General features: G+C 38.1%; 1 protein-coding gene across 3 annotated transcripts in view; it reads right to left on the bottom strand.

Annotated features, from left to right (window-relative positions):
- Positions 1–6,802: 6,802 nt before the first annotated feature.
- Positions 6,803–23,516, bottom strand: part of DCDC2 (doublecortin domain containing 2) — a 63,852-nt gene continuing 47,138 nt past the window's right edge. For 2 of the 3 annotated variants that reach the window (XM_013184868.3, XM_048075802.2), the window contains 3 exons: positions 16,768–16,868; positions 8,483–8,836; positions 6,803–7,270 (listed from right to left, as the gene is read on the bottom strand). In XM_013184868.3, the coding sequence (XP_013040322.2) occupies positions 7,181–7,270; positions 8,483–8,836; positions 16,768–16,868 (545 nt within the window). In that variant the 3' untranslated portion in view covers positions 6,803–7,180. The remainder of the gene's footprint in view (positions 7,271–8,482; positions 8,837–16,767; positions 16,869–23,516) is intronic. The other variant, XM_066992059.1, reaches the window with a different exon arrangement.

Raw genomic sequence — 23,516 nt, 5'->3', positions numbered from 1 at the left:
TTTTAAATGCTCCTAATAAGCCAGTCAATGTAACGGTACACCAGATATGCTGCTCCAGTAATCACTTGCAACTTCAGGCTGATGTCTAGCTAAAGACAGCCTCCAGTCTAAGGCTATAAGGGTGAAATGGAGTGAACCCTTTCTGGAGCATCATTATTTCTCCATGCCTGCTTTCATAACGACTTCAGCACCTGCTGCCCTTTCTCTCCTTGCCTTCTTCAGCAGCCTCATGCCCTGACATTTCTTTCCTAAGCCCTGCATCTATTTACAGCAACAGCAGCATGGCTGTGGAAGAGATGTCCTTGAGGATGAAATCCCCAGCCAGAAGCACCGAAGAGGTTTCACTACCTTAAATTCCTTGTCCTGGGATAAGCCATGTGGTCAGCAGACTTTTAACAATGAACCCTTTGGTCACCTTGAACTAGGCCTTGTGTTTCATGAAAGAGAAATAGTCTTTGCTCATTTCCCCTTCTCTATGGATAGAGACTACTTTTATCCAATGAGCACAAATCCTAGACCTTGGCTAACCGAGTTAATTCCTGTTTCTTGCTAACTCTAAGGGAGCAGCAAGAGAACGGCAGGGGAAGGTGCAAAGCTCAGTTTTTTCCTAGGACACTCACTTTGCACCAACAATCTCTAACCCACAAATAATGTAGAGCACAGGCACTATTTTTGGAAAGATGATTTCTCACAGCCAAAGTGGAAGAAGCAAATGCAGCAGAGAAACAGAGGGATGATGTGTGGTAATGAAACCATGACCCATGGCAAGAGAGGAAACAAGGTTAACTTCTGCGTGAGGATACCAGCCTGGGTATCTGGAGTGCATTACGACTGCTCATCTCTAACACCAACATTTCATCACTGGGGCAGAGGAAATTTAAATCAGCTCTCAAGTGAAATCAGCACTCCTTCCCTACTGAGGCAAGCAGAAAAATCTGCATATCAGTGAATGCTGAGCCCTGAATATATTTTCTTTCCTCAAGAGCAGGAGAAAAAAGCAACAGCACATGAAAGCATCAAAGAGAGAGGACCCATTTCCTAGGTGTCCCAGAGAGTCCCACCAGGATTATCTCCGGCTGAGCAACAGCAGCTCCCCTCCAGCCAGCTCAGCTGCAACTGAGCAAGAGGGAACCTCAGCCCCTCTGATCAATTCACCTGGGATGGAAGGTGAACCAAGATGAGGATGAGGGCTCAGATGGCCACCACTACTCCACAACATATACAGCTGCTGCTTCTTCCCTGGAAGGGAGAGAAATAAGGCTGACTGTGACTCACTGTGGCAAAGCGAGTGGTGATGGCTGAGCTGCCAGCGTCAAACTTGACCCCTTGCTCCTGCTAGCCACGTTTGTCTCATCAAAATTTTATCTGGTAAGCAGCTGGGCCAGCTACCAGTATGCACCAGGCATAGTCACAGCGTGGGCGAGTCTTGCTTAGCTACAGGAGAAAGGGGAGGTTGGGAACAGTCAGGAGGTCTTAATGACTAGTTTCTGTAAGAATAACCTCTTAAGTAAAATCCTTTAAAATTATGCCTTTTTTTTTTTTCCAACATCTTGACAGGATCTATCCTACTAGATAATGCATTGGATTTGGAGTCAGAGCAATGCTTTTTCATTCCGCAGAGTTAAACATTTTTTGAAGGACAAAGAAACTCATATGTTTTCACATTTGAAAGCTGAACTGTTTTTTCAGTTTTTGATATAGACAGGATGGGTAAGAAGAGAGAAGTGGCCCTAAGGTTGCAAGATTTGAAAGCAATGCAGTGAGTCTTAACAAATACAGTTTCCCTTTAAATTTTCTTATAAAACCTTTTGTTCAAAGTCTCAACACACTCTCCCACCATTGAGAGAGTGTTTTTTTTACTCTGAATGGTGAGGCTTGAAGTGCTTTAGATTTAGGGTCACAATTCAGGTGAGGGGCTGATGGGGGGGCAGGGAGGGACCATTTGTCATTTACAGCAAGAGCACTGATTTGATCTGTAACTCCTGCATTAATTCTGTATCTCTTTATGCACACAACCTCCTTGATGAAACTCTTCACTCAGTTACAGTCTCCACAGCTGTGATGCCCGGAGGTCACTCCACTGACTTCAGAAACATTCAGGTTCATGGTGCTAGGCTCCGCCTCTGTATTTGGCACCTTCCTTAGCTGCCACAATCAAGTATCCAGCAATCAGTTTCTAATTCTTTTTTCACACTTCTTTTTTCAGTAGGCCTCATGTAGCTCCTTTGTGAAGAGGCTGAAGGAGAAAACCCCAAACCAAAAGTACCACTACAAAGAAAAATACACAACTCTCTTTATAGTTGTGTGCTTTCTGTTAATAACAGCATTCTGCCATTTTACAGTACAGGTTTTAATTTACACATAACCTTTGCAAGCTATACTTTATTTCACACCTGTTTTAAAAACAAACAAAAAAAACCTGACTTTGTGGCAAAGGGAGCTACATTATGCTATTTAAGCAGGACTGCCTCTTGCAAGTACCAACCAAAGTTTCTCTTTCCTGTGAAAGTCGGCTGCTTGAAATTAAGACATGAAGGGGAAGTATTTTTAAGTGGATTCCAAGTGGACTTTATTCTTCAACAACATCTAATTTTAGGCTAATTCTTAAGCTGCTTGCTGAACCAGACAGTCCATTACAGGTGACTCAGCCAGGATCTCAGTTATTTTGTACCATCCTCTGGACGGCAATTTTTCTCCAATCTCAAACTGGACAGCCTAGAGAAACTGGGCTAGTATACTAGTATAACCACTGGGGCTGAATGTGTTGAATTAGGTGGTTTAATTATCTGGCTGGTGCTTTTTGCACACCTGGAAGTCTGGAGCAGAGCAGGGCCATTCTCCTGGAAATCACTTGTGTTAGGAATGGGGTGTTCAAGAGAGGAATTGAACTTTTTTTTTTTTAATTATTTTCTTATGTTTATGTTTTGTTTTTTGAGCCTGGAAAATAGCTGTAGATGACTGCAAGGAAAACATGAACATTTGAAAGCATTCATAGTAACTGCACAGGTTGCTGGATGTCTGCCTACTGTTAAAAGGTATCCCATTGCTTAAAATAGAAGTTACCTATGCAGTAGCCTAGTACTAAAGAATTTTGAATGTTGTGGTGTTACATTCTGTAGTAAAGATTTCTATTTTCTTCCTTGAATCTTCCAGCTCCTTTCCAATTCCTTATGACTCGCCTAGCTCCCAGGGAGTTTTAGGCTGCTATTTCCATTTTACTTCAGGGCGTCAAGTATTCTGAAACCTGTCTCAGCAAAGAACCAAAGTACACACTTTTAAAAAATATCACCCTTTTATAAAGGTTGCTAGATCTACTGATATTTTTGTTGTATAAGTATAGGAAATTTCGGCTACAATCAATAGTATTTTTCCCCACTGCTAGGTTATTGTTTATGCAAATTATTTGCGTGTGCAGTATGCGTGAGCACACAAAAATGCACTCAGTTACCACGTTCATACACACTCCTTTAAGTTAATGCATGCAAATATGTGCATACAGAATAATCTAAGTACATTGGATGGCTTCAATGTCTATTGCCATGTCTAAAGCAATTTCTTTGATTAAAATTTAGATTGAAGACTATCAGCCACCCAAAACAATACGTCCTTGAGTTGCATCTCATTAAATCATTCTGATTGTTACCATTTAATAAATATATTCTTCCTCAAGATACTTCATTTTGTACTTACATTTATTATCTAATACTTTAACATACCTTTGAGATAATCAATCAAAATACCCAAGAAATGCGCCTTTTTTCAGGATTTTCAAATAACCCAAACAGTTGCATTTATTATTTTTTTCTTCTGTGTGCAGATTTATTTAGCTTTACTTTAGATGAGACTGAGGGAGGAACACATTTTCCTTATTTTCACCGATTTCTTTCCAGAAATTAACTTTATTTTGGCTCTGACATGTTAGAGCACTGAAGCATTAAATAAAATGTAATGAAAACTGCAGCCTTATGGGATTTAAGTATATGCTTTAGTGCTTTGCTGAAAATTAGGAATTAATTCTTAGATTTGTAGACTATATGACAGCCAAATTGTCAGCATATTTTCTTTCACAGTTGCAATACCATAACTAACAAATCTTATTTATTTATTTATATATTTATTGAAGTTCTAGCTATGGAAGTATCCTAACAGCTAAAAATACCACCAGGTTTATAATTAATATCATTCATCCAAACATAGACTTAATGTCAAACTGGTCTTGATATGAAACAAAAACAGGAGTGTTCGTATGCTAGTTCTTTTTAATAGCAAATTGTTTTTAAAAATAACATCAAAACAAGAAAACAATTCTTAAAAAAAAGGAAAAAATGTTAGAAGCTTAATAAAATAACATTATATAAGCTTAACAAAATAACATATTTCTCATGCAAAGCTGATGTAAGCTATCACACAGTAAATTCACACACACACACACAAAACATTAGCAAGACAACCTGTATGTTTTTTGTTTAATTACTATATTGACATCAGAATTGTTATGCATAAGTTAATTTTTTTCTGTATAAGAGAATCCGATAAAAAAATACATGTTTTCAGTACTGTAAGAAGGAATGATAAAATGGTTTTATCTCCATTTTCAGAAAGTCCAGTTTGCTATTCTGAAGAAAAATATTCTGTCTTTCTCACAAGATAAACAACAGAGGAGAAACATTTTAAAGGCAGAATAGCACTCATAGGGACTTTCATGTTCCCATGAAAGACAATTACCATACCACAGTTCACTAGAATTTAGTTTAAGCATTTAAATAATTCTTACTGATGTTTGTAGGTCTTTAAGCATGGAAGACACTGAACTTTTGGGGAAAAAGGAAGTAATGATAAAAACCATTGGCAGACAGAAGCCACAAATAGGAAGCAATGAGAGAGTCACTATACAAATCCTTGTTTCTTCTCAATATTGTTTCTAAGTACAACATTTTGAAGTAAATATTCTCCTAATTAAGTATCTCCATTAGATATTTTTGGATGTCAATTTAATTTCAAACTTCTGAGGATGAAGAACATCTCAGAGGTTGTTCAAGTCTTAACCTGAGATACAATGGCAGCAAGTAGAGTCCTGTATTTGGGTACACCATTAACTTCTAGAAAAGAGCTAATTCATGGTAAGGTAAATACAAGCTCACTGTTGTTTGTCTTGATTCAGCAGCATATTTAAGACCATGCTTACTTTAAGCACATGAGCTATTCAGCTCTAAGTGAGTAAATATGCAGTGTTAGCCATTTTCCTTGGTGGTCTTTGCACAGAAAGTTTGGTAGGTACTCTGAAACAGAGCTGCCTGATCTGGCCAGTTTAGCATTGTTTGATGGCTTTCTATACTACTGCGTACATTGTTCCACTGCAGGATTAGCTACAAAGGTATCTAGAGGATTGCTATGTGTCATTTTCTTCATTAGCACTTAGAGCTATTTTATTCATATTGTTTGGGGTTTTACTTTGTTGTTTGGTTGGTTTTACTTCTGCTTATTTTTAAGTGTCTTCTTAAATCCCAATGAAATCAAAGACATCTGAACATAGGCTCAGTTGCTGCGTCAAATAAAAGAAGCATACATATTTGCTTAAGAGCTTGCCTAAATTAGCAGCTTATTTTGAACCATGGATGCAATTTTCCCCTAGATCTCTGACAGACAGTTCAACAAAGGACACGCAAATCACAGACATTTCAGAGTTACCATAGGGCAAACCACTCTAACCCTGTTCCTATGGTTTTTAAGGTTACTTTTTTTTTTTTTCACTTCCATTGTCAATACTCTGCATATTTCTACTCTGTTGCAAAAACTACTCCATTTCTAGTTAGTAGAAAAGTGCAGATATCTGTATGAGTTTCAGTCATGACAAGTGGTTCTACACATTCTTCAAACAGTGCTTCAAGTTCAATTTGTTCATGAATGTAATTTTTGTCTTAATGGCATGAAATCAACAAAAGTGACATTTAATTTCTCATAGTAATAATTTACCAGCATTAATGATAAGGAAACTCACTATTTCTTTTGTATAATTAATGAAATTATGCTCAGGGCTGTATTTCATGAACTACAAATCATCGCTAACAGAGAAACAATAAGAGTAATGGGATTGGTGTCATTAAGAGAACTAATACTGTGGATCAATGCCTTATTTACTGATGCAAATTAAGCCACAGCCTATCAGGAACCATCTTACTCAAAAATATGGTAATATACTTTCATGCATTAAGGGCATGTAAAGGATTCATAAATATAACAATAGCTTCTGAGTTTTACAGAAAACTGGTGGGTTATCCTAATGTTAAAATAGTTCCATCAATAGCAACGATTTCACACCAATTTCAGTCTGAATCTGGGCCTCTTCATTTTTTTCATTAAGAAATTACATTTCACAAGGACTGAAATACAAATGAACTAATCTGCTACATACCTCTCCCTTATTCTTTTTTCAGTACAACAACTCACTGTTTAGTAAATCGGTGCAGGACGATCAACAAAACTTGTTGCTGCAAGTGGGAAGAAACTGCAGTACTGTGGGCTGTCAACACATCTTCGCAATGCCAAATAAGTGCTGTTTAAGAATGCAAAACCTAATGATCAAATTAATATACTGAAAATCCACTATTCGGTAATATTAGGACTGACTTCTCATTATAGTACACCATGTTTTGTGTCCTTTAACTGAGGAATGTATTATATTTATATCTTACTGTTATGCCTGGGAATCATGTATATCGTGGAATTTTAAAGGAAAAACTACATATGTCCTCATTAAAAGTCACAAATTATTTTTCTTTTTTTAAACAAGTCTGCAAAGATGTTCTGACATTTAACTTGTTTATTTATCCTTTTTCTGGAACGAAAATATCATATACGTGTTTGACTCTGCTACTGCTAACCATTTTATATCACAGAATAGTTCACTTATTTCTAATATTAATACAGAAGTCTTACATTTTCCCTGTCAAATTCCATCAGAAAGTCATATCTTGTAAAAATAATTCAATGCTCTTTTAATATCTACTAACATTTATTTTCTCTATCATTCCATATGGCATTATCATCTCAAGATGCAATACATGGGTACACAACCTATCTTCCCATTTTAAGTTATCAATCACAAAAAATGTTTGTGATACAAGTATTGTATTCATTTTCAACTCATTACATTTTTTATATCTATGCAACTGCAGCATAGTCATTGTTCTGGTCCTTTTTTTCCATTTTCCTGTGGACTGGTGATTGTCACCCTTGGATTTGTGGATGTTTTTTCAATACGGGAATCAACCTAGAAAAAAAGAAAAGGTATTGTTAACTTCATCAGGTAACAAAGATTTTATTTCATTTCAATAGACTGTTATTTTGTACTAATATTTCCACAGGGAATTCTTAACATGAAAAAATGTTTTCTGAGAGTGATCACGTTAACATTTTTTTTTAACTATATACCTTCCAAAGGAGAAAGTACTCAAATGAGAGGGTTTCCTCCCAATTCATCAAATATCTGTTTACCCACACATCTATTTAAGTGAATGTTCACTCGCTTTCTCCCCTTCCATAAATAACTTCAGCTTTTCTAAAAACAAACAAAAAATATCCATCAATATGTCGAGGACAAAATAAATTCAGGGTTAAAGAAAAGATAATGTTAATCCGCTCTCTTTAACTTCCTCAAAAAATGTTTTTGTCTGTAATACAGAAACAGAAGACTAGGAGCAAGGAAGCAAGAAACCATTCCCGAGAGGCAGAGTCTGCTTTTTCAGCAGTCTATATGCAGAGTATATGCAGCAAGTTTTTCTGCTTCTAAAACTTGATCCAGCTCTAGGAAAAGATGGATTCTTTCTATCAAGCACTTTGTTTCCCACATTCTGACATTCACGGTAGTCCACTTGATTTTTCTGGGCTGCATAATTTCATCTAATCCAACAGCATGTTACCAGCAATCCTAAATTAACTGGATATTTGCTTTTAAGCTGACTAAAGCCCTTTGCTTTCAAGACATTGATCATCTCCATTGTCTCTTCAGATTTCTGAGAAAAAGACATTAAACTTCCACAAAGCAATGGCAAAAACCCTTTATGAAATACAACTTCTGTGAAAGTCAACTCATCAAAATAATAAGGCACTGTGTTTTCATGAACACATCTTTCTCCTCTGTCCTAAAGGACAATAAAGTGTGAAAATATATAATGATTATGCTTTTTTGGAAATTGCAAGATTTTTCTTTTTTTCAAAGTCTAGCATACTCAGGAAGTAGGACATACAGTTTCATCGAACAGTGAGAAACATCTGCTTTCTCAGTTGGAGGGCATATAATGTAACTACTGATATAACAAATCTATATAGATGGGAAATAGCTTTTCCCACATATTTCAGTTCTATTAAGGACACTCAGAGACTTATCACTAGTGAGATACTTAGAGACAAGCTGAGAAGAAGCCTAAAGCTGACGCAAATGAGGAACAGTAACTTAAGAAAAACCAACTGAAAAAATAGTTACCTGGTTCTGACTGTCAAAATACTCCTTTTCTTTTATGTCCTCTTTAGACTGAAAATTACCTTGGCTGTTCAACTGCTGAATTCCCTCACCATTTTCCTCATTTATCTTGGAATTTAAATGGGTGAGTTCCTCTTCCTCTGCTTGGTCAACATTCTTTGTTTCTTCTGCATTGTGTTTATAATTCCCATTTAATTTCTTCTCATTTTCTTCCACTTTATTTCTTTTTTTAACAATTTCCCTGCTTTCCTCTCCATTCATTTCTGGATATTCTTCCTTTAGCTTATATGCCTCCTCCTCTTCCCTGTCATCTTCCCCTTCTGCATTTTCCTCTTCATCTACAGTTTCTGCTGGCCTCTGACAAAAGGAAATACAGCAGCATTATCAGCCATTTTTGAACAGAATACGCCAAACAATTCAGAAACATGACAGACATTTCTGAGCAAGTCCAGCGAAGGGCTACTAAGATGATTAGGGGACTGGAGAATCTGTCATACGAGGAGAGGCCAAGAGAGCTGGGCCTGTTTAGCTTGGGGAGGAGAAGACTGAGAGGGGATCTTATCAGTGTGTATAAATATCTGAAGGGAGGGTGTGAAGAGTATGGGGCCAGTCTCTTTTCAGTGGTGTCTAGCAGCAGGACAAGAGGCAATGGGCACAAACTGAAGCACAGGAAGATCCAGCTGAACATGAGAAACATTTCTTTACTGTGAGTGTGACGGAGCACTGGAACAGGCTGCCCAGAGAGGTTGTGGAGTCTCCTTCTCTGGAGATATCCAAAACCCGCCTGGATGCCATCCTGCGCAATGTGCCCTAGGTGATCCTGCTCAGCAGGGAGGTTGGACCAGATGATATTCACAGGTCCCTTCCAACCCCAATGATTCTCTGATTCTGTGATTTCATTATTCCAGAAGCAGATATTCTTTTCCAGCTATTCCAGGTTTTCCAACATTCTGGCATCTGGTACATATTTTTCTATAAACTCCTGGCACAATAAAATATTGTTAAAAATAAAATAACCTCATTGTTATTTTCCACAAACTGTTCCCCAGTTTTACGTATGGACCAGACCATGCCATACCAATCAGTCTGGTTGCAACCTGTCATCTTTGCATCCACAGAAAAGTAGCAAGAGAGATGACGTAGACCCACTGGTCACTTACACGTCATTCCTCTTCCCCAAAACACCTGTGTAGGTTTGCATAGTTAGGATTTGTTTGACATTTAGCAATTCATCTTTCCTACATCAGCAGACCATCAGATGGGAGGAACAGGATCTTATCCCATATTGAAGAAGACTAAGCAGAAACTCACTACAGATAATGCTGCTAGTAGCATTATTTCGACAGCCTGCAAGACTGATGCACATGCTATCTAGTTTTTGTCATTTGTCTTCCAGTTTCAGCTTTCAAGATTCACCTGACTGTTCAGTGAACCATTGCCCCTACTGCCAAGTTGACTTATGTACTTGTGCTCATGTCTGAATCAAAATAAAGAGTAAAAATCCCACAGGATAGAAAGTGTCTGCCTCTCACACAGCCTCATCAGACTCTAAATCTAAAGCAAACAAGCTGAGAGCAAAAGATAGATTCTCACTTAATGAAAAATGTTTGGAATTTTACTATCATTAGCAGATCTTTTAAGGAGGCAGGAATCTCCTACAATCTGTAAATTCTGTCTTAAAAACCTCTTTACCTCACTAATAGTAACATTTCGAAAGAAATCTCTCATCATCTTCAGCATATTAGTAAAAGCCAGTTCAACAATACCAGCAATTGACTGAAGCCTCTTGATGAACCACCCTGCTTTTGCTTTGATATTTAAGTAGCAATGTAAGTCACCTGTACTATGCCTGTGCAAAATACCCCATTGACACAGCACCAAAAAGGAAAAGTTATTCCATTGTGATAATCCATAGAATGACAAATTACTAGAAATATTACATGGTCACCTGATCAGGTAAGTAATGGCTCCAAAAGTACTTTTTGAAGTACAGTGGTTTCTGTCTGATTTTTATTCAACCTAACTATTTATTTTCCTAACTTACTTTCACTTGGTAACATCAAACTGGCCTCGTTACTACTAAAATAGAAATTCAACAAGCCAAGTCTTTACAGACACTGCAAAGAAGCTACCATGCAAAGCAAACTTGAGCAAACTCTTGTAATTACCAGCACATAAAGATAGCAAAGAATCTGTAGATCTAGTCCACCACGTGTGACCTACTAATCTATTTTCAATCTGCTATGGAAATTAGCAACTTTGGATTCTGACCAGAGCAGGGGAGGACTGGACAAATTAAACACTTTGGACACTTCCAGCTAAAAGTAAGCATTTTTGGTTTTGCCTAATGACACCTGCTTGGTACAACATTACAAACATCAAATGAAAAGACAGCATTAGAAAAGAATAAAAATAAGCCAAGGCTTTCTCAGTCAGCGCTTGCAGTGATCGAAGATATTGTTATTTCCAGCTATATTGCTATTTCCGGAGCTACATCTCCAGACTTGAGTGACTGAGGTCTACTACCTCAACTAAAGAAACGTGAATAACAAATATTAATATCAACGTGTTAACATGAGAGATTCCAGGATGACAATAGAAAGCAAATGGCACTTCTAAAATTTCTTGGAAGCACACAGCCAGATCTAGCCAAAGGTAACTAAACATAGTATACTGCAACGAAGTAGAGAAAAAGTATTCCTGTGTTACTATAATGCTGCTGTTCTTTGTGATGTGGACACAGGACAACTTGAACCCAACAGCAATAAACCTAGGACTGGAGAAGCATGAGGTGATTACGTTCTTATTCCTTGTGGTAATAATCATAGAGGACTAAGTGACTTCTAGGACAGGAAACCTTTCCAGTGACTGTGACGGACTATCTTCATTCTTCCTGCTATTCATAATAAGGGTTATATTTTGCCTACTGTATGGTTGCAGGAAAATATGAAGTAACATTCTTCCTTTTGCAGCTGACTGCATTCTTTAAGTGAAGACAATGCTTTTGCAGTCACTCAGTTGAGGGTGGTTTTTTTTTTTCAACACTAGTTGTTGTTTATTTATTTATTTTATATTAGGGTGTTTTGTTCGTGTTTTTTGTTTGTTTGTTTGTTTTATACTAGTTAACTATTTTTCAAACCATATCTCCATGATTGTAAGCACAATTCTTTGCTTGTCATAGACTACCACTAAAAAGACTCACTGACAAAAGAATTGCATATATTCAAAGGTATAGTCAACCAAAGGCACATGGAACAACTAAAATCAATCTCAACTTCATGCTGAAAACATGGCCCCAGCTCGCCTTCTGGAAACCTGCTGACTTACTAGCAGGTTGATGAGGAACAGAGTGAATTTCATTTTGCATTCAAGAAGTATGATTGCTTGACGGTATTTTTAATCTCAACAAAAACACAGTGTTTAAAAAAGAAAGATGTATTCTAATTACACTCATCATGCTATCATTCATTAAGAGCTACATTACCAAATGCCATCATCATTCAAAAGCAATAAGTCAGGAAATCTTTAGACATTGAAGCATTTGGCTTCTTTTCCTCGAGGGATGCTAATGTAATCTCTCAGTAGGTTTGTACATGACTGATACTAGAATACTGAAAAGTGCAGTATCACAAATCATTTAAGGTAGAAATTATTTTATACCATCAATGTAAAATATGATTTTCCTTTATTGAGACCATTTGTAAATGTTTACTTGGCTAATGGTCACAACAGACAAACAATGAGATAGACAACAAAAATCTTAATGGTCACAAATATATCAGCATGAATACATCTCACAAATGAGGTATCAGGAACATTTAACTTTGATTGCAGCAATTGTCTCCAGAACAGAGCTACCCCTGCTCCCACCCAGCCAGGAATGCTTTGTAGCTGCACTGCACAGATTCCAGCAGCAAAACATTTTGTTCCTGAACCAGGCAGGGTTGCTAAGTGACAGCAGCCCTCTTCTCTTCCACATCATTTACAAAACCCAAGCACTTAAAAACAAGCAAACGAATAGTTAAGGTTCATCAGTCTTACACTTCCCACATAGTAAATGTGCTGTTGTTCCTGGAGGCAAAAAATGTCTTTATCACCACAATGAACAACTTTAAACTCCAACCTCTTTATGGGTCAGATGTGTTATTTTTACAACAAATTCAACACCTGAGTCCATAGAGTCTAATTTTTGTAAGGTCATAGAACCCAGAAGCCTAACCTGAATGAATGGAAGCTATGTAACTTGAAGCATACTGAAAACAGGTTTTCAAAATCCATTCCTCAGTTTCATTGTGTGGTAACTGGAAGTGTGCACAGCTCCCTAATCAGTAGAAGGCCATGGAAGAGAGAAAACGTCTGATCAGATCCTTAATTTTCTAAGATGTACCTAAGCCAAGAGTATTTTTCTCCATCTATTGCATTGATAGTCATGTTTAGTTTTTCCATAACAACATTTTCCAAGAGTACATTAAAACCTTCCTAAACTTCATACCTTTACCCCTATAGACAATGAGAAAAATTAAAAGCATTTCAAAAGAAGCCCTACAAAGGTTGCAGATATACTTTTTTTTCCCCCATAAACAGACTGTTCTACAATGAATGAAAACCACCCTGAAAGTTAAGCAATTTGAAAAACTGTCTGCTCTAAGATTGATAGATTTTTTTTTCCAGACAGCTGCACACAGAGAGAGGGAACTTCTTTCAAAGTGCTATCAACACTGATTTTATAATAGAACTGTATTTGCAGTCTTTGCTCTGAGGAATCTAGGCCCTCCAACAGTTGGCTGCACAGGTCTATAAAGAAAAGATCGGGCCTTGCTGTTACAGCTTCAGAAATCACAATTATCTAATGCAGAAAACTAGGAAAACTAGAGAACTCTGTTCTCACTCTGAGCTGCAAGTAGCCAACCAGAATAGGTTTCCATATCTCATGCACAAACAATTAAAAAAAAAAAAAAGCTAAGTGTAAATTAGTGGAGCTGGAAGAAAAACAGGCAAGGAAATGTCTTATCTGCTGGTTTGTCAGCACTCAAAATCCAGAAAGTTTAAATTACAGTGGCATCACTTGTAGCAAAACTTCAGCATAAAATGTTTTTGTGTATTTTTTCCAAATGCCATTTTGAAATACTTTTGAATGTAATACAAAATGTTTCCTCTTGAAAAGTTCTAGCCTTGTAATCAAGGAATGTCTCTGTAAGCAGTCAGCCTGTTTTAATGTTTAATCAATGCAAACTTTAACATTTTGCCTTCAGCAACATGGAAGATAAACATTTTGTTCTGTACACTGAGGTGAATCTTCGGTCTCTAAAGCAAAACGTGTACTCTATAATGAAACCTGCTAATGAAAGGTGCAAATTTTCTGCTACTGATGATATGTTCCACCTAGAGAGAGAGCACCTAAGAGAGCTCCACAATTTCACATCACATCACAGCCCAGGAAATGGAAAATAATGAGTGGCATCAAGGACTGCATTAATCAGGGGACACATCTGGAATAATGGAAAGCAAATGGCTAGTGAAAGAACCAGGAGCATGAACATCAAAAACAGACCCCCAAATCAATGCCCATTAAACAAATTTAACATTCAGTGATTTTTACAAATAAACACAGACATAGAGAGGGAGATGCGGATGATGAATCTGGAGGGGAAAAAAAAAAAAAAAAGAGTTCAGATTCATTCTGCATCACTTAGATCTTAATAGTTGGTATCATTTCCCCCAGGGCAAAGAAGGCTGGTACAGCAACATGCCTGAATTCCATGTAGGGATCATGAAGTGGACAATTTTGTATCTTGTAACTCTCATGCTTACCCCACTTCCCAAGGGCTCAGTGCACGAGAACAACAACCAGACTTATGGAAATGGATAAATCAATGGAAATTTCCAGTGTTATTTCAGTAGTATTAGTATCAAATACTGCTTCTGTATTTCACAATTTACATAAAAAGTAGTAGTCTGTTCCAAAACTTCATTAGTTGGAAAATTTTATCTCTCAGAAAAAGCTACTTTAAATATACCTATATTAGGAACAGCAAACTCAAAGTAATATATTTAATTAGCATTTCAAATATGAAACTTGTATTGTTTTGCTCCCTTCTTACCAAGAACTACAGTACAACCACATTGTTCCCTGCTATTTGCACAGCTGATTTCATAGTCTGTCATCAGTTCCCGTAGATGTTGACACAGTGATGTAAATAACCAACCTGGAGTAAGTCTGCATGTCAAAAGATGAAACTATCCATTTTGTATTTGGAAGCTGAAGTCTTGGTACAGAATACAGAACAGAAGGCTATGGTTTGGTTTTAGGCAAAACACTGATTTTTCCTCCTTGATGTTCAATTACAACTGTCAGCTAGTCTGGAATAAAGCAAATCCTGTTCTTTCAATGTGTTCTCAGCTGGCAGACAGCATTTTACAGAACAGGACATAAGGTCTAGCCAGTATTACACTAAGTTTAGTTAATGGCTAATCTGGCATTTGTTCAACCGCATACTTCAAATGGCAAGACAGAGAAGGTGCATAAAAATAATAATAATAAAAAAAAAAAACTAAGCTCTATCTTCACCACCTCGTTTATGTGGCTGATGGAAAAATGATAGCATATCAGAAGTGTCAGCATTTTAGTGAAAGCTGGCATGTAAATATTTATGCATTATGCAAGGTAGTCAAGACCTGTCTGCCTGTCCTTTTCCATACTTCTAGCACATAACAGAAAGTGCACTTCAGATAAGAAAAAGATATAAAGCTTTATATCACTGAATTAAAAACAATTTAAAATGTTCATTAATAAGAATCTGAACATTTAAAATGCTATATGTTTCCAAGAGCTGAGTAACCTGTTATCTGTGAATAAAGAGTACTCAGTGCTACTCAGAAGGACCTGGCTTCTTGCCAGATTACCTAGGAAACATGCAATTTTAAAATGTGAAATAAACCATGACTTGAGTTCTCAATAAATTTTTTGCATTTCTGAAAACATAAAAATCAGATTATTAATAGTGTGCATGCCTTTTTTTTTTCTTTTTTTTTTTTTCCCCCTCATACACACACTTGCTTCCAGAGATGACAGTTCCTTGTCCAGGTATCAAAATTAGTTGGTAGCAACTGAAAAATATTTCCATCTGTGGACTATGCATTGGCTTCAGCACATGAGCTTAGAGGTATCAAGCAAGTGCCCAGCATTGCAAGCTTATCAGCACAAGGGATGCTCACTGGCAAAGGTATCAACACCCACAGCTCCCACTGCCAAGTACAGAAGAGGCAGCAGACAGTTAACTGTTCTTCCCTCTCCAGTGACTGTCACCATCCTGTAATTGAGGCAAACTGGCAAGACTGTCAGTAGAGTGGGCAAAGCTCTTGACTACACTGTAGCATCTCTGTGGAGGAGTACAGCTGTGTTTCCAGGGTCCCTGGATTTCACAAGAATCACATTCAACATAAAAACTAAGACCTGAGGACCCAATTTTTACTATCAAATGCTTTACTCTACCCCCAAGGAATTCTGTACGCACCTTCAGAGGCCAATAAACAGGCTAAGCATTTCTCAATTCAATTATTGTACATTAAGCCCAGGGCACAATGTGCTTCATAATGTCATAAGGAACAAAGATTAAGAGGACAGGCAGTGTGCTCTTCCCCAGTTTCAGTACTACCAGTACAATCCAACACACCCTAATTATCACAACACCTCATAAGGACAACTGCAATTAACAGGGCTGATGATCCCAATGGTGCTTAGCACACAACTCTCTGAGGCCAGGGCAGGTATTCACTGGGAAAAGACAACAGCTGCAGCATTCCTTATGTCAAGAACCAGAACAGTCTTGATGGCCAATTAAGCTGGCCAATTAAATACTGTGTTGTTTCAACAGAAGACAGTGCTGGCAGCTTGAATAAAAATCTGATAAATCCATGCCTATTTTTGGCTCAGGACTGAGGGAATTCTGACCATGATTCTATGCCATAGTCCCTTTATGCTGTTCCACTGGTATAAGGGGTTCATCTATTTGGTAAAAAATCCTGAGGCCCTCTAAAGGCTCTCAGATCAGTTTTGAAACAGATGTATAGTGAAAAGGTAACTGATGTTTGACATTAACAGAGAAAGTCACATTTGCTAAAGTTCCCATAAGTGAAGCTCTATTGTTGAGCAGTTATAATCACCCCCCCCCCCCCAAAAAAAAATGCTGCTGTGCTCCTGAAAGAAATTGGGGAAAGAATAAACAACACACGCAACCTGTGAAACAAACAAACAAACACAAAACATTTATTTAAAGTTTGATCAATACCTGGTCCAGAGGAACTTCTACGTGAGTGTCTTCATCTTCCTGCACTTCAGCTGCTCCCCACATTTCAGACTGCTCTTCTCTAACTTTGTAAATCCCGTCACCTACAATGGGAAAAGATGCAGAGTGGAAGGAAGTGAAGTCCAACTATGACACTGTGTGGCACAACTACTGAACTGCACTCGGTTTTGCTTAGAGCAGGTTTCTGAGCTGACCCACCATTCTCTATATAGTTTTTTTAATGGTTTTAATGTCCCATTACTCTCAAATTGTTTTCCTTTCCTTTTTAATAACAAGTAATTACATGCTACATCATTTGGGGAAGGGAAAGAAAACAGAGAGATTAAGCAAAACCTGGATCTTGAGTTCCTTCAGTTTTAGGAGAGGTTGGGAGTAGAGCTGAACTTAATATGTTACAATAACAACATATTAGTTCTAGTTCTATAGTCAGTGATAGCACCCTCTTGAAATTAGCATAACACACATCTAATAAAAATTTCAGGCTCTGAATCAACAACAAACACAGTGAACCAGGACAGGAGCAAAAGATAAACAAAGACAGTTGGAATTCATGCTGCCCCCAACCCTTGAGCCTGTACAAGAAGAGTTATAGCTAAAACTCCTCATCTGCTTTTAAAAATCTCATACACCTGGCTAACGAGGTTAATGGTTACAATAATATTCAATTCTGCAAATATTGTGCACCATTTAGGGGTGGATTGATTTTTTGTTTGTTTGTTTGTTTGTTTGTTTTTTCCAAGTGTAAGTAACGAGTAGGGGGTCTAGAAGGTTTTTAATGTGGGTCTTTTGGTATCAGCTAACTAGCAAAGTAAGACAAGTACATACAGAAAATAACCAATTTCCAAGTTATGCACATTTCCCTCTTCCCTCCCTCCAAAGCATAAGGAGCATAGAAATTAAAAACACAGGGGTTAGTCTAAATCACCTCCCTCTCTCTCCATCTATCTAATTTGGAGATACTATACCACTGAAAATGGATAACTGCAAGGGAAAGTGCCAACTTATGCCCTATATGTCTGTTGTCAGACCACTGACCAGAGCACCAGAAATGAAAGGTATTGTCACAATTTGAAATGAAGAGACAGAAATATCCACAATGATATTCCAGACTGGGACTGCTAGATGCAGCTTAGGGGAGAGATTTTGTGATAGACACAGTAGCCCAAGTACTTGGAAGTCAGTCCTGCTGGAATTTCCCACCCGGCCCAAAGATCTATAATACTTGTCCTCTGAAAGTACCGGTGTATAGAAAAACACAGGGTATTACAGGCTGAATTCTTATCCTAAGTATCTCACACAACTTGAAAAAGGTCCTTCTTCTTATCTTCACACTTCGCATGGAAATAGCCATTTTCTTTTCTTCACTTCATTTTTTTTATATTTTTTTCCCTTTTTTGGTGGATTATTAAATATAACTCACCTGTTGTTTTATGTTCCATCAGAGACAACTAAAAGCATACAGTATTTGCTGGCAGTATAGTAAACCTTTGACAATCTACATGCGCATGTCTCATTACAGATCCCCTCTGGGGACTCAACAAATTTAGCAGTAAGATCTCATAGTGGTCAAAAGCAGCAAGAAAACGCACCTGCATGGGTGCTGCTTGTAGTTTCCTAAATAATCCATACATTTCACATTTCTCATTTTTTGTGAGCTAAGGGACTTAAGGCTCTGTTGCTCTTACCTGATATTATGGAGAAGATTATCCTGGGCACCACTGAAAGCCACTTAAAGGATAACACAGTCATCAGACCCAGCCAGTATGGATTCATGAAAGAAAAACACTAATTTGATATCCTTTTATGTTAAGATCACCTGCTTACTGGATGAAGGGAAGGCAGTGGATGTAGCTTTTCTGAATTTTTCAAGGCTTTTGAAACTGTCCTTCACAGTATCCTTCCAGACAAACTATCCAGTTGTGAGATGAACAGGTATACAGTGAAGAACTGGCTGAATGATAGGGCTCAAAGAGTTATAGTGAATGGGACTACATCTGGCTGGTGGTCAATCACTAGTGGAGTTCCACAAGGCTCAAACTTGTGGCCAGTTCTATTAAACTTTTTTATCAATGATCTGGATGCAGCAGTGAAATGCATCCTTTGTACATTTACTTAGGATATTAAACTGGGAGGTGCTGTTGACTCTCTTGAGGGATGAGAGGCCTTGCAGAGGACTCTAGATAGATTGGAGCACTGGGCCATCAGCAATGGCATGAAATTTAACAAGAACAAATCATAGAATCATACAGTGTTTTGGATTGGAAGGGACCTTAAAGATCATCTAAGTCCAACACCCCTGCCATTGGCAGGGGCACCTCCCACTAGACCGGATTGCTCAAAGCCCCATCCAACCTCATCTTAAACACTTCCACAACTTCTCTGGGCAACCTGTGCCAGTGCCTCACCACTCTCTGAGTAAAGAATTTCTTCCTTATAGCTAATCTAAATCTACCCTCTTTCAATTTAAAGCCATTACTCCTCATCCTATCACTCCACTCCCTGACAGAGTCCCTCCCAGCTCTCCTGTAGGCCCCCTTTAGGTACTGGAAGGACGCTGTAAGGTCACCCTGGAGCCTTCTCATCTCCAGGCTTAACAAGCCCAACTCCCTCACCCTGTCTTCATAGGAGAGGTCCGCCAGACCTTTGATCATCCTCGTGGCCCTTCTCTGGACTTGTTCTAATGGGTCCATTTCCTTCTTGTGCTGGGAGCCCCAAATCTGAACTCAGGACTCTAGATGGGGTCTCATTAAAGCAGAGCAGAGGGGTAGAACCACCTCCCTCAACCTGCTGGCCACGCTTCTTTTGATGTAGCCCAAGATATGGTAAGTAATGCTGGACACAGGTACAGACTGGGTGGAGCAGACTGGGTGCAGCACTGGGGATACTGGTCAACAATAAGCTCAAAATGATTCAGCAGCGTGCCCTGGCAGCCAAGAGGGCAAACCGTATTCTGGGGTACATTGAACCCAATATAACTAGCCAGTCAAAAGGGGTAAGTCTCCCACTGTATTTAGTACTGGTGCAGCCTCACCTTGAATATTGTGTGCAGTTGTGGACTCCACAATATAAAAAGGATCTTAAGGTACCTTAAAGGATCCAGAGGATGGCAACAAAGCTGGTAAAAGGTCTGGAAGGCATATCCTATGAGGACACACTGAGGATACTAAGTTTGTTAAGTGTAGACAAAAGGAGGTTGAGGGGTGATCTTATCTGAGGAGGGGAAAAGGAAGGGGAGGTACTCATCTTTTCTCCCTGGTGTCTAGTTAACAGGATGTGTGAGAATGGCTCAAAGTTGCTCCAGGAGAGTTTCAGAGCAGACATGATGAAAAACTTCTTTACTGAGAGAGTAGTCAGACACAGGGTTCCTAGAGAGGAGGTTGATGCCCCATGCCTTCCTATCCTTGCTTAAAAGGTATCTGAATAACTCTCTAAATTGTATGTTTGAATTTGGGGTCAGCCCTGAAATAGTCTGACAGTTGGACTCAATGATCTTTGTTGGTCTCTTCCAACTGAAGCTATTCTATTCTATATTGTCATTATTGTCTCTCATCATAGACATTAGATTGAGATATATATCACAACCATATTCTGAGAGGAAAATGTAACATGTTCCTTAAAAGCCACCATTGATGACCCTTCTAACTCAAGGCCTTCTCTTAAGTATCTTGAAAAAATAACCTCAGTGGCTTGCTCTAGATTCCTTGGCTCACTGAACTATAAGAAGTAAAATCAGCATCTGAGAACTGCATTTAATATCGTCATAATCCACTTCACACTCTTTATCTTCAAGTTCCCCAGTTATTTTAACCAAAAATGGGGATCCGTCCTCTACAGATAAAAGGACTTTAGTGCTGAGGCTCTTCTCAGGCAGGGCAAGAGAAGAGGTACAAGGGAAATGAACATGTGTTGGCCATGCAGACCAAAACTACAAAGAGTTGAGGGTTTTTAGTTTTAGAGCACCTCTCCTTTGAGAAGCAGAGGAGCCTCAGGGCTATGCTGAATAACCCAGCAACTAATATCCACACAACAGACAAGCTGTAGGAAAGGAGAAGACAATCATTTTCTACCTGAGTCATGCAACTGACTTTCCCGTTCAGACAAGTGTTTCCAAGAAGCTCGTAACAGGGGGATTCAACAAGCAAAAACTGAAAACTTAATGTGATTTCCACCGAGCATTTTCTAACAGGTGTCTGCTCAGAAATCTGGTGATAAATTAGAAGACATTAGTTGAAAAGAGCCCTGCACAATCTTCTAGCAGCTCTCAAGGACACCACTATTAGTGTCTTTTGTAGAAAGCACACTAAAGTGAAATACCATTCCCGCTCTTCCATAGAGTTGCTTGTGGTAGATGCTAAAAGATGAGAAAGTGTCACAAAAATCACTGAAAAAGTTCAAGAACGGTGTTTTCAGGCAAAATGGGAAATCATACTATTTTCAGAACAGCTGTGTTCTCTAAAGAAAACAAGTAGTTAAAATGATAGCATATTTCAAATGCATACAACAGAATATGTCATTAGTTGGTTTCAGAAAAGACAAAAATATATACGGAAGTTTGAAAATCAGCAACCAAAGAGAAATGAATTATTTATCTCTGTGCAAACATTAAGAGTACGGAAGACAAATGTCCAAAACACATGTACCATTAATGGTCAGGGAAGGAAAAAAACACTTAGGTCTGAAATGTACCAAAATGCATGAACTAAAAAATGACATTAATTGAAAAACGGGGAAGTTGTAACAGTGGAACAAATCCAAAATTCTAAAGAAAATGGCAAGGAATGAGATTAGGCTTACATCGGGACACATACCTTTCTTTTCAGAAGTGAAAAGAAATACAAAAAAAAAAGAAATACAAAATCTGTAAAATAATGTAAAAATATTTAGCTTGATTAAAGGGAACATTAAGAAAATAGCTCGAAGTAAACATTATTAATGTTGCTAGTCTGTTTCAGACAGAAGTATTTACACTTTTTGCATGTGAATCTAAAAATATCTGGAGGAGGGCAATTGAAAGGCCAATGTATTCCTTGTTTATGGGTTTCTGTGTCAAGATCTTGTCTGCAGATGTTTGCAGATCATATTAATCACTATTACCAATTCAGTGAGTTACTCAGCTCCTCAAAAGCAATTATGTAATGTATACATGTTGGATATTTTTGCATCTTATTTTATAGGCAATATTTCAGAAATGCTTTATGGTTTAAAAAAAAAAAAATCTTATTGATGCAATATTTCACATCTCTGTCTCCAAATCATTAGTCAGTTTCTACACACTTCTCTAAGGGAGGAAAAAAACAACAAGGCATTGTAGAAACCACTATAAATCACATGAAATAACATTTTTGTAAATCATCATTCTGTTCTGTTCTAAGCTTATATTACATCCTCTGCTAACATTAGAAATAAGTAGTGTATCTCACTGAAAAAAGAATTCCCAGCACTTCCATTAGATAGAACATTTATGTCTACCCCAAATGGTTAATAAAATCTTGTAGGTTAAACATGCTCCTCATGCAAGAGCTAGTTCCAACTTCCTGTGCCTCAAACTAATTGGAAATTTCAAAGATGGAGGTGGCAAAAGTCAGGGTCCTGGCAACACTGCTCTAAAAGGGGGTAAAAAAAGAAGATAGGTCCAAGCCATAGAGTCAAGCAGTGGCATACTCTACCAATTTGCTCCAAGTTGAGTAGAAGATGATAGCAGCAAGGAATTAAAGGTCACTTTAAGACACAAATGTCTCCCTACTACTTTGCCTGCTGCCAAGTATAAATTAGAGGATTTATTTCCATTTAGGGTCTCAGTTCTCCCTATGCCAAACTAAGTGCTGCTTCAGACAATAGGCCAAGCAAAACATTACTGAGAGTCTCCTGATTTTCTACAAGGATATTTCTTCTGTGGTGCTTTCCATGGCAATAAAACAGGCTGCTCAGAGAAGCTGTGGAGTCTCTCTCCTTGGAGACCTTCAAACACTGTCTGGACGTGGTCCTGGGCAACCTGCTCTAGGTGTCCCTGCTTGAGCAGAGGAGTTGAACCAGACAACCTTCAGATGACTTCCAATCTCAACCATTCTGTGATTCTGTGTCCAGACAATGAGAAGATACTGGAATTTTAAAGATTTTGCCAGTCACTATCTGAAAACAGACTGCCTTAATTTAGAAACCACCATTTCCCATATCTCTGTATCCTATACAGAGAGAAGTGAGGCAACCTAAACAAACACTAATGTCATCTCCCATTATATCTGATTATTTTAAAGCATGGTCGTGTTCAGTAATTCAGGAAAGATGGAGAAAGAAGAATCCACAGAAGGGCACAGAGTGGATCATAAGAGGAAAAAGGAATTCAGGAAGAGTAGTCAACTTGATAGAGAGGATATACAGAGGCTAGAGGTTATGAGCCCAGAGAGAAAAGATGAATGCAGAGTAACCTGAGAAGGAACATGCGGAATGAGGAACTATGCAAGAGCAAACAGGAAGATGAGGAAGCACTGGTGGAAGTTTAGGGAAGAAATGGGATGCAACACACTGTCAGGAGTGAAAAAAAAAAAAAAGTTATGTGCAGTGGAAGAGCAGAAGCTTGAAAGAATTAGAGGAGAGGAAAGAACAAAACAGCACGTACCCATGCCAATTTAAACATCTTAAAGGAATCTTCCTTCAGGAAATCCTAAGAAGAGGAATGACATTTTCCTAGTACCTATCTGCAATTGAAATTGTATGTTCAGATGTTCCCATAC

The sequence above is a fragment of the Anser cygnoides genome, chromosome 2 (genome assembly GCF_040182565.1).
Source record: "Anser cygnoides isolate HZ-2024a breed goose chromosome 2, Taihu_goose_T2T_genome, whole genome shotgun sequence".
Classification (NCBI taxonomy): Eukaryota; Metazoa; Chordata; class Aves; order Anseriformes; family Anatidae; genus Anser; species Anser cygnoides.
The sequence above is the reverse complement of the archived record's forward strand: the minus strand, read 5'-3'. Positions and strand labels throughout refer to the sequence as shown.